At 25.8% G+C, this 13,325-nt stretch overlaps 1 protein-coding gene across 1 annotated transcript in view; it reads left to right on the top strand.

Annotated features, from left to right (window-relative positions):
* Nucleotides 1–6,233: 6,233 nt before the first annotated feature.
* LOC101239878 (protein GPR107) overlaps nucleotides 6,234–13,325 on the top strand; it is an 89,266-nt gene continuing 82,174 nt past the window's right edge. Inside the window, exons 1-3 of the mRNA XM_065790995.1 lie at nucleotides 6,234–6,369; nucleotides 8,653–8,766; nucleotides 9,254–9,304. Coding sequence (XP_065647067.1) covers nucleotides 6,283–6,369; nucleotides 8,653–8,766; nucleotides 9,254–9,304 — 252 coding nt within the window. The 5' untranslated portion in view covers nucleotides 6,234–6,282. The remainder of the gene's footprint in view (nucleotides 6,370–8,652; nucleotides 8,767–9,253; nucleotides 9,305–13,325) is intronic.

Consider the following 13,325-nt stretch of genomic DNA (forward strand, 5'->3'; position numbering starts at 1 on the left):
TCTACTCCATCATATAAAAAGCAACCCCATATTTTAATTTTTCCACGACCATGTTTAACCGTTTTGACGGTATATTTAAGATCATATTCTTTTCTTTTTGGTCTTCTGACATATTTTTTCAGTGCATCTGACCCAAACAAGTTAACTTTGGTCTCATCTGACCAAAGAATATTTCACCATTTTGAAGATGGCCAGCCCACGTGTTTCCTAGAAAAATCTTTCCTGTTTTTAATATTACTTGGTGATAAAAATGGACACTTCTTTGAAACTTTGGCTTTAACATATTGTTGAGTAAGCCTTTTTTTAACTGTCGAAGTATCAATTTGCAGGCCAAGAGTAGTTTTTATTTCTATTGACGTTGCAAAAGAATTTTTTTTGGAATAAAGAACGATATTTTTGTCATCTCTTCTAAATGTTTTTCTATTTCGACAACGTGTTTCGGGTGTACATTTTTTTTTAATTGCATTGCATATCATATTAGTTTAACAGTCCATTGAATTTGAAATTTCTTTCAAAGTTTTACCTTGGTTTTGTAAAATATTGATTAAATTTCCTTTATCTTCGGAACAATATACATTACGTCCCATTTTTATTTTATTTTTTATCCTTTTTTTATTTCTTTTAAAAAAATAAATATTTACATTTTAATTCAAATTTCATAGTTAACAAACTTCATCTTTTAAGTAAATAAATTAAATCATTATTAAAAATAATTTAATTTTAACTATACATTACTTATCATTTTGCACACCTTAAATTGAAGTGTTCATAAAAAATCAAATAAATACACGCACAAACTTGTTTATACATCACCAGCAAACAAAACAGCATACATAAGAAAGTGAGGTTAGAAATATATGTGGGATTCCCGCGTTTATGTCAAGCATATTCATAAATATAATGTAATAAACGCATTATCCTTATTGTTACCTATTGTTTTGCACACCACTATATATATATATATATATATATATATATATATATATATATATATATATATATATATATATATATATATATATATATATATAATAAAACTTATGTAAATTATGTAAAACCATATTCGTAACAAAGGTTTCTATCAAGTAAACTTGATGTTGAACATAAGTTTCACATTCTAACAGCTATTGCAATACTGTCCGCTGTCTTTATGCCAACTTTCTAACTTGACTTCTTCTAGCTTTCTCTCAAATATCCTTCATTCTTCTAAAAATCACTTACTCTTGGTCTGCGAAGGGGGTTATACTCTTTAGTGAGCTGAACTTGTCTTCGTGGGTCTTGGTATGTGGCCTCTATATAGCAATTAGTCAGAGCACCATACACCACATGAAAGGTAAATGCATGGGAAAAAGGTATATATTAATTAAAATGTTAGATGTATTTTTATATTTACTTTTTTGTAGTCTTTTTAAAAGACTCTTAATTATTATTCTCCTTATCTCGTTATCTTATCTATATTTAAATTAATTAAAATTGTGTTTTGACAAAGTTATCTGTAGAATAGAAGTTTTGATGCTTGTTTTTGACAAAGTTATCTGTAGAATAGAAACTTTGATGATAACTGTTAAATTATTATTTAATTATTTAACTTTATTTATTTTATTAATTTTAATTATATTGATTAATTTTGATTGTAACTTTTAAAATGAAATACTACTACGAAAGTTTTTCTCAGGTTTATGCTTTGGTTCCGGTTTCAATCCAACCTTGAATTTCAAATGTACCTACATCTGAATCTTCCGGTGCTATGCTGGACATTTGGATAGATATTTTAAAAGTTCTCTGGAAAAGCTGCCAGCTGAAATCATAGATATACTCCACAAAAATGCTCCTCTTTTGCCAAAACACGAAAGTACAATGATCAGGATCATTTGTGATAATAAACTTTCAAAGTTATTTATAAAAAATCTATAAAAATCCATAGTTTTTTCATATTACCTGCAATGTGTTCTAACTTTATCTACTTCTACCCTACACTTTCTTCTAAATCACTGCATCCTAATTATCTGCAACTGTACGCTCAACATGCTCCCTCTACATTCAATTTTTTGATATTTTCAACATTTACTTTTTTTTCTTTTTTTTATTGTAAAAAATGATTTATTAATCGGATTATTATGTAGATGTATCGCAAAAATGAAAAATGAAATAAAATCGAAAAAAACCCTGGTAAAAAACAGTGTGTTTACAGTGTGTAACTACTGATACCTGCTGTGGAAGTCTTTTTGGTCATATAACCTATTCGAGTTGAATTTTTTTTAATTGTCCCAATGTGCATAAATTGCTCAATCGACCGGTTTTTATCTGCAGTTCTTTAAAAAATTAATATAGTTCAGTTGCTCCATCATTAAACTCTCAAACAGCAGATGATACAGCTATTTCAAGAGTACTTCGGCTAACATAAACATCTTTAGGACATTTTTTCCAAATGAAGTTGTTGATTGTTTCGTTATTATTTTGCGTCTGTCCATGCAAACACTTGGATAGTAACTCATCTCTGCTTAAATCTTGAAAGATAGGTTTTAAAATTTCTGTTATTGCTAATGGAAGATTTAGTTTAGCATTGTAATTCGATTTACCTGTTAATTTATTTGACTGCCACATGCACCAGCTGTTTATACATTGAGGACAAAATTAATGCCGTTCTGCTTCATCAATAATATTTGAGTTATGGAAAAGTGTTGCCCAAATACTCTTTTTCATTTCATAAATGCTGTTGAGATTTTGTCTTATTGCAGTACCATAATAGTTCTGCAAAGTACTTATGGCTTTATCTGTTAATCGTCCTTTACCCATTATTTTCCCCCCATCAGACAGTATATTTAGTTTCATTAATTGACGCAAGTTTTGCAATCGTGTTCCCATACGCTTTTGAACATGCCCAATACACTCTTTTTTATCAATACTAACATTAGGTCCATATGGTTCAGACTTAATAACATCATTATACGAGGATGAATTATTATCTAAGTGTCTCCATCTCCAATATAAGATGTATACCTTAGTTTGTACTTCTCCACAGATCGTCCAAACATTTCAATGGCACCCACAGATTCCATTGATCCTGAAGATTTTATGTGGTTAATAAGACAATTGTGATTATTTTGCCAGTTATTATAACCAGGTTCATTCTTTCTTTTGTTCCAATATTTGCAACCTTTGCATTGTTTTGATAAAACAAAATGGTCTATACATTTTTGATTATTTCTTGATATCAAAGTTACAACACCGTTAATGGATGTGTAAACTCTTTTTTGCCATGTACCATCTACAAAAACATGGCAATCAACAATACTTACATTATGACTGTTATTATCCAACAAAACAATAGCATATGTCTCTTTTGCAGCATTCAACATGCAACTATTAGCTGCTTCAACATAAGCACTGTGGAGTGACTTTTTAATTTTACCATAGTTTTTTTTTGTCATTGGTCTTGGCATATTCATGCAACGATTAAATGATTTTATAGAAGTATAACCTTTTTCTATTTCTCGAAAAGCAACAACAATTTGTGCATTGACTTCTGCGCTTCTTTTATTTACTACTGAAGTTTGGAATGTGTCTATAACTTCGTCACAGTTTCTACAAAAAATTTCAAATTGCAAGCAAAATCCCATTTTTTTCTTAAGGTTACCTTGCAAAATAATCTTATTTCCAAATTCAGGACAACAAATATACTTACTAAATAATCTTTTTAAGATGGAAAAGTTCATAATAAAGTTATAATTGTTTTCATAATCATCATTCTTATCCTCGACATTTTAAGTAGTACTCATTTTCGAAAATAACTTCTTTGCACTTGAACAACATGCAATTGATAAAGGTAAAGTATTTTTCTGTTTTTCGTTGCATGTGTACTGATTGCCTTTGAACTTATATTTCCTTTTTCTAATCGTGCTACGAGTCATTTTTTAAAATATAAAATACAAACTTTAATTAAGCTTTCAAAACTAGCATGCAAATATAGTCAAAAGATACCATTTTATTTACTAAAGTTCATGCTGTGGAATCCATCTTAAGGTTGTTTTGAGCCCTGGTAATAAAATTAAGCAAACAAGATGTTTTTAAGACTTGAATTTCATTCAAACTACTGATTAAAAAATTAAAAACCTAACAACAAACCCGTTGCTATGACGGTAACTAAGGAAGTCTGAAAACTGAGGTGCACTAAAACATAATTACTTAAAAAACTAAATTAAATTACAAGTTAGAGTTTTCATATTACCAATCTCTGCTAAATTCTGCATCGAAATCAAATTTAAAAAATTTTCTAAATTTTTTTGATTTTTGTGGGGGTCTGCTACCCTAAAAAAAAAAAAATGTTTTTTATAAAAAAGATCTGTTTTTGAATTTTAATCTAGGGTTTAATTTTAGAAGTTACATATAAGGTTGAGTTTGTTATCGGTTTCAAGAAATTACAAAAAAAATCCTTAACCACCGTGTGTGTCGCGACGCCACTGACTTTCTTGTTTAACCTCCTATATGACATTTTATTACATACAAATTGGATGTTATTTAATCTTTTTTTTATTATTGACTAAATTGTTATTGTGAATATCATTTAAATTTATTTCCTAATTATGTTGATTTAAACGATATCTTTAGTCAGGCCCGTAGCAACCGGGGGGTGGGGGTGGTCACCAAGGCATTGGCCCCCCCCCCCCCCTATTAGTTTTCAAATAAATAATTTTGAAGAAATTGACTGAAAAAATGACTAAAAAAAAAGGTCCTTAAAACTATTTCGGGGTAGTACTATCCCCCCCCCCCCCTCCTAATATAATTTTTGGTCCCATGGAACTAATAGCTACAATTCCTAACAAACCTGATCATTAATATATTATTATAAATATTTTAATGAAAATAGAAAAAAAGCTAAAAAATAAAATACACAATAATATGTTAAATAAAAAAAATCTATAAAATATAAATCTAATTTAAAATTTAATAAAAAATCTAAATAAGTCTGCGTTAAAAATCTAAAATATTAAATTTTTTAAAGCTTAGCGAAAGAGAGCGAAAAAGTTATACATTTATTTAAGGCCGCTTTAAAATTTTAAACATTAAACATGTCCGCACTAAAATTATAATGAATATATATATATATATATATATATATATATATATATATATATATATATATATATATATATATATATATATATATATATATATATATATATATATATATATATATATATATGTATATATATATATATATATGTATATATATATATATATGTATATATATATATATATATATATATATATATATATATATATATATATATATATATATATATATATATATATATATATATGTTATATATATGTGTGTGTGTTGTTGGTAGTCATACTAGCAAGAAGTATATTTTAAAGAAGATAATAATAAGTATAATATGCTCAATATGCAATGAAAATTATTATTTATTATTATCACTAATAACAATAAATACATATTAGTTTTCATTGAATATTCAGATATATAAGCAGATGGGAATAGTTATAAACAGTTATATACAGACAAAACGTTTTAACGTAGATTAGATTTAATCTATTGTAAAAAAAAATAAAATAGTAATATGATGAATATATTAATTTTATTAGATTTATTTATAAATATTAAAATAATTTGTTTATAGATATAATTGTTTTCATTATGATTATTATATAAACCAATAAAAAGTAAACAGAAAAATTTTGTTATAAAATACTCAACAGAAAAAAAAAAATGTATTTAAAAGAAGATATACAAATAGAAGTTAGCAACACTCACATTTAAAAGTGCAGTACACACATGCACACCCAACATTTAATAAGCCATAAAAAGTATAGAGTGTTTATAATATTGTAAACACTCTATACTTCATTACATGTAATATTCTATTACGTGTAATGAATGAAAATGTTGAAATCATACCATAAAAATAATTATAAAATTAATAATGATGATAATCTGTATAATATAAAAAATATAACGAATAAAAATATTGAAATTATATCATGACACTAATTGTAATATTAACAGTAATGATAGTATGTATAGTATAATAAATAAATAATATTTTACAAAGAAATAATATTAATGCAATAAGTGATAAATTAAAAATAAATTGTGAAAAAAATGTGCCATTGGCCTGTATTTCCACAGAGGATAGGGTAAAGAAAAAGATTTTGTTCTTGTCAATTTTATTTGTTTTAAATCTTTATTTGTTTTTATTTTGTATATTAATACTACATTGAATACATTTTTAAATTAAAAGATAGAATATTACTTGAATTATGAATTGTTTGAGGAACACTTTTTTCCAACTTATTATGTACTTATTTTATACTGCAAATGGTGCTATTCATAGTATAAAATTGCAGGTATGTAATTAGTTTTAGATTTATCTTAGACTTATGTACCTTTATAATAGACATTTTATAAAGTAATATTATTATCACAAAACATAGTATGCATACTATGTATCAATCAATATATTTTGAAAATAAATTTTCATGGATATTTACAAATAGTAATGCTATAGTAATCTCAAGTCAACACCTTTAAATATAATTAATTATAGTAATAATGATAATCATAGTTATAATAAAAGAATATCAATAAAAGTAGTCTATTGTATCTATTGTAAAAATTGTAATATTAATATGAAGAGAAGTATACCACTCTACAGAGAAATAATTTATGTATAGAAAATGGAATAAAATTTAAACAAAAAAAGTTATATTAACAGAGTGACATCTAGCTAATTAATAAAATAATGGTTATTCGTAACAATAATAATAATAATAATAATAGTAATACATGACCAACGCAACCAGGAATAGGAGGGAGGGGGGCTGGGACATGCCCCTCTTGACTTTTTTAAAGGATCTTTTTATTATTTTCATTTATTTATTTTTATGAAGTTTAAAGCTATAAAAGAATATAAAGATATATATACATGGCTTTAGTTAAGTTAGGGCTTGAGGGGGGGGGGGAAGGACTTCAGCCCTCCCCCCTCCCTTAGTCACAGTCAAATGTCGCATTCTGCAATAAAATCTAAATCTAAAAAGACTAAATTAACCAGTGAATGAGAGAGCAACATCATTTAGTTAAATTAAATTTAAATTAAGATTAAGATTTAAAAGATCAATAAGATTAGGATTAGCTATTGGAGGATATTGGATAATTTAAAGACAGAAAAGCACAGTTTTTATAATTAAGGCTAAAAATAAAGATGCAGATGCTGTAACAGGTTGTCTTTTACTAATAAATAAACATGTTTTAGGATGCTACATGTTCCTTCAACAAACTGGCTTGTCTACAAACTATTCAAAATGTGAAAGTGCAAAAATGTGAATCAGGTCATTCCATTTTTTCTGAAAACAAATATTCCAATGATAACAGTAAAGAAACCCTGTAAAAAGTTATTGTATTGTCTTAGAAGAATGCAAAACATTGCAAAATTTCTTTAGTGATAATAATTCAATATTGTTAGAGCTTGCCAAGCAAATGAGTAAAAAAAACTCTGCTTGAGATCTCCACTGTGGTTAAAAGATGCTAAGGAAGTCATCAAGAATGATAGTTTTGTAAAAATTTTTAGTTCATAAGAACTTGAAATCCTGCAGCAAAAGATTGGTTATGCCAATCTTTTGCTGCAAGAATATATCATGTCGTAGAAGTTATTTTAACACAAATTTATAACAATTTGCATGGTCGAACATCAAAATCTTCAGAAGTTATGGTAATTAGATGATTTAAGAAGCATTTTGACACTTGAAATTTTTTCATTGAAGCAATAAGACACAACCAATCGCAGATGGTTCACAAGTTGTTTCCTAAATTATCTTATGGAGGAAATGTGCAGAAGTAGCTGTTAAGTTTATATTTATAATAAATTTAAATATTTTGTACTCCATTAAAATTGTACTTCTTGAAAAGCAGATTTGTTTGTTGCCATCAGAAACAATTACCAGTCAACTTTGTGTTTCTTATATATAGTGTCTAGTGGAGACCTTGTAGATTAGCTAGTCCATGCTCCATATAATTATCTCTGCCTTTACCAGAACATTATCAAGTCCACACAAGTCAGTTTCACCATTTCTGAAACCGTTATAAAAACACTGAAACACTATAAAAACACTAAATCTTACAGTTTTGACTATGATTTTTGTGTTACACAAAAATCATAGTCAAAACTGAAGAAAATGAAATTAAAAATTTTAGATTGTGTGAAGCATCCTAATGGCTATTTCATCAGTAGTTAGCTTTTTCCTCTTTTCTTCCTCAATAATACTTTATTTGCATTTTGCTATGCACCTGAGGATAACACTTTGTTATGCATTTTGTTATGCACCTGAGGATAACACTTTGTTATGTATTTTTTTTAAAAAGTAAAAAGAGTTAGTTTCTATTATGCGCTTTAGAATTAATAAACTTTTTTGTGATGTTTGGTTATAGGTTAATGCCAAGGTGAGAAATTTAAAGTAATTTTTTTTAAATCAAGTTGTAAAAAGTTGCTTTAACTCTTCTATAATTTCATTTAAAATATAAAATAGAATGGTATTATGGAAAACTATCAAAACCTTATAAGTGAAAACCACCTAAGAAACATAGATGTTAAACTTAAAGTAATGTATTATTTTAAAATTAGACATTATTTTTAGGATGAAAGTCGTACTCATTTCCCACTGAGCACATTTGGATTTTATGAAGGAGGAAGAATGATTATTAACATAAAGAAGTTTGCGATTTCTGATTTAAATCTACAAAACAATAAAGTATGTTCAATACAAACATAGTATAATACTAATATAATAGCTACAATAACTAGAGAAATTATAATTGAACCGATATTAATAATCAATCAGCAGAATAAAAAAATTAATTTAAAGTATATGCATTTATATGTATTAAAATCTAGAAGGTATGTATATATGTATTTATGTATTTATGTATGTATTTATGTATGTATGTATGTATGTATGTATGTATGTATGTATGTATGTATGTATGTATGTATGTATGTATGTATGTATGTATGTATGTATGTAAATTTTGTACCAACCTTAAAAAGTTGAAAGTCAGCAATATGTATGTGTGTGTCTGTGTATATCCATTGTAAAAAATATATATATATATAATTATTTTTTAATGCTGCTGAAATTATGTAACAAGAGTTTTTTTCTGTGTTCATTGTCTTTGTCACTACAAATCATTTAAAAAATAAAATCAACTGTATAAGTTTCATCACTCAATTATGTTTAGCTTGGCTTATCTCTCCAAAGAACAACAAATGATGGTGTTTCTTCATATATGGTATAGTTTTAGATATTGTGTTTATAATGTATAGAATTTTATTTTTGATGATCATAAATTATATGGTTTCTTATAATTTATAACATAAAATTTTTTTAATCTGTTGTGGTGCAGTTACAAGCACTCATGTTATGTGGAATATTTTCTCTAAAAATATTTAAATCAGGGTTCCCACTTCTCCTTAAAAACCATAAATACCCTTTAAAAAAAGTTAAATTTTGACTGCTCTCCTTAATTTATCCTAATTTATTTTTAATTATCTAAGAAATTTTATTAAAGTGAAGTTGTATTCTTTTTAATAAAATTATAGAATATATGTATTGTTATACATAGCGTGATGGTTGTAACATTTACTTTTTATTAGGGTGCACCAATGCCAACTTTTGGCCGATGCTAATTGATACAGGTTGATATTGATGCATCAGCATCAGCCATTAATATAAATTTGTACTTTTTTTTTTTTTTACTAATAGATATATTAGGATTTTTTATCAAATATGCATAAATAATGCTTCATTGTTTTGCTCATTGTTAATTTATTTTCTATTTAATTTTATTTCTAAGTTTAATTCCTTGAATATAGTTCGAAATTTTTATATATATATATATATATATATATATATATATATATATATATATATATATATATATATATATATATATATATATATATATATATATATATATATATATATATATATATATATATAAAGGTATTGTTTTAAATAAAAAATAGAATTTTAAAATCAAATTCACATTAGGCAATAGCCTAATGTGAATTTGATGTCATAAAGTTCTCTTTATTTTTTTATTTTTTAAAGACATTAACTTTTTTAAATTACTGCAATAACATTAATTACCCCAAAATGAGTTGAATGTTATTTAACTTCTTTTTTATTATTACTATAAAAGAATGTTTCTTTTCTTTTCTTTTTTTTAATTTTAAATAATTAAATTTAATATTACATTTAAAAAAATTATTGATATTAACAACTTTTTTTATTTTCTTGACACTTGCATAAATGAATTAAAATATGTTTAATTTTTGAATTTTTAAATGATTATTTCTTAAATTTCTAATTGCGGCTTTGCAACTACAAATGATTTTTTATCTTTAAGAAATTAGTGAGTAACAAATAAAAAAATTTCGTTACTTTATTTATTAAAAGTTTATTATTTTATTAACGATTTTGTTGTGAAAGCAAATATTATTTTTCCAAACATCATTTATTAAAGTTATGTTGCTGTATACATATATTATGTATTAAAAAATAATTGCTGCGATTTAGCTTGCGTTATAAAAAACAAAAGTTTAACTTATATTTTTAATCATGTTAATTTTTGATGCAGCTGTTTATTTAAAATTTAGTAATGAGTAAAAAAAAATGTTTAGGATAGAAAACCAAAAAAAAATTGAGTTAATTTTTTTTTAAGAACAAATAAAAATTCAATATTGAACAATATTTAGTAATACTTTTAAATAAATTTGATAGTTGAGTTAAACCCAAGCATTAACTTTAATTTTGATAAACTTAAATATATTTTTTAAACCAAAATTAAATTATATATTTTTAAATCTAAATTAAGTTAGGGTCATTTCCACACTTACCATGAGTTTAACAAAAGTTATTATAATATGTTAGATTACTCAAAAAGTAGAAATGCATTAGAAATAAATTTTTGCAGTCGTCAATCTAATACTATAAGGGTTAGTTTAAAATTATTCTCACTCTCAAATTTAAATCAATAATGTACTTATTTTGATCAAACTTTTAAAGCGCAGTGTTCCATACTTATCGTAACTATTTCACACTTATCGTATATATTGTCAACACTTTTCATATATCTTAAAATCTTTGATGTCTAGTTTAAAATGTGCTCGCGGTTTCAAATGAAAATTTAATGCATTAGTAACATTTTATTAAACGTTTTTAGGTGTATGAATAAAAAAAACAGACTATTAAATAAACATTAATTATATAGTAATAAAAACATTATTATGAATTAAAACCGAAGATTTTAAAGCATTTCCATTACTTTAGTACATATCCTTTAAGTTCTTAAACTGGAAAGAATAGAGTTTCATCATAACTATCTGAGTCTTATTTTATAATTATTATCAACATTTAAATGGAACTTGTTTTCTGACTCAGTTTCAAGGCTTTCATTTTCTTTTGCAACTTTTTTTTTTTTTTCAAAATTTTTTCTCTTTCTTTTTTAGTTTTTTCATTTATAAACTTTTTCTCCGTAGCCAATTGTTTCTTTCTTAATCTTTCTTCCTCTACTTTTGACTTTTTATCTGCAGCTAATTGTTTCATTCTTAATTTTTCATCCTTTATTTGTAACTTTTCTTGCACTTTTGCCTTCTGAATTTGCTGCCATGTTTCAGATGTTATAACCGATGGTAAATGTTCTACTTTACGCTTGGACATTTGGACTGGTTGTTTTGGCGATATAAAACACTTTTGATTGGATTTATGATTTCTACTACTATTTTTAAACTTAAACAAGCTGGTTTTGGTTCTATTACAGCTGCATTATTGTAATCAGGCATTTCTATATTGGTTATACCTTGCACATTTTCTAAATTACAACTTGTTGATAGATTTTTATTACCCTGTTGTATTTCATCAGGTAAAATTATGGTCTTAGGTGTTTCAGATATGGCTCTTTTCCAAAAATGATTCAACTGGAGGTATTCAAGTTCACCTTTCCAACCTTCATTAGCCATTTTGAACTGCTCTAAAATACTTAAATCAATGCACTATTCAATAAAGGTTATGGGTGAGAAAGTTGATTAAGTCACGCTTGAATGGTTCTCTTCTTAATAAGGAGCCGGAGCAACAGTTGACTCCATTATTAGAGTTATTCCATTTTTAGTGCAAAACTCACTAAGTTCGATAGAAAAATGTGACGCATGACCATCAAAAAAAAAAAAAACTGGTAAAGGGATTTCTTCTTTTATCAAAAATGGATGAAAAACATTTATAATATTCTCAAAACAACATTCTGCAGTCATCCAACAATTTTCACTTTTTCCAATACCCTATCCTGATGGAGCACCATTTATAATTCTATTTGGAAGGCAAACATATTTAAAAATTGTTTATGATGGAGCAAAAGTTCAGCAGGCATTTACTGCAAATAAAGTGGTGATGTTTTTTTTTACTACTTTAAGCACTTTCTTCATATGTATTTTTTCCTCATTCACCAATTAATAAATTAGTTTTTGGTGACAACTGAAAACCATTCTCATCCATATTGAAAATGCGAATCGAATCATTTAAATATTGAGCAATTTCTCCTAAAAGCTTCGGAATTTCAGTAAACCAATCTCCTATGGCTTTTTCAGTTACTCCTCCTCTAGCTCAGTTTAAGTATTCACCTCGTTTTTGAGATGAAATGCATAAAACCAACCTTTTGGAGAACAGTTGTTAGTAAATTGTGTTTTTATATTGTTGGAATTCAAACATTTTTGCACAGTATCTAATAGCTGTACTACAGACATGGCAAATCCCATTCTGGTGCATGTTAATAGCTGCTACTTCTAACAGCTGGTACTTAAAAAAAAAGTATTTTCAAAGGCTGACGTAATAAACCCACTGAGTTCATAAAGGTAACTATGTATTGCAGTTTCTATGTATTGTAATAGAAGTGCATGACGATGTTGTTGATACACAAAATATAAAAATAATTACTACTTTTTACAATATTTGTTAATATTTAAAACCTTTGATAAGTGTGGAGTCATGTTAGGTGTGAAAACAACCCTATATATCTTTTTTATCAGAAAAAAGTTTATAAATTTTATTAAATTAGTTTTAAATTAAATCATATATTTTTTATCAGAATTAAATTATATTATTATGATCTTTGCTTAAAGCTTAATGTATTAGCGTTTTTCAAGCAAAAAAATCCATCATTACAATAAAATAAAAACAAAATAAGAATAAATTTTTAATTTTATTTGAGTTTTTTTCATTATTAAATAGTGCTTATATCTAACATAATTGTCATTCAA

This window comes from Hydra vulgaris, chromosome 02, assembly GCF_038396675.1.
Source record: "Hydra vulgaris chromosome 02, alternate assembly HydraT2T_AEP".
Classification (NCBI taxonomy): Eukaryota; Metazoa; Cnidaria; class Hydrozoa; order Anthoathecata; family Hydridae; genus Hydra; species Hydra vulgaris.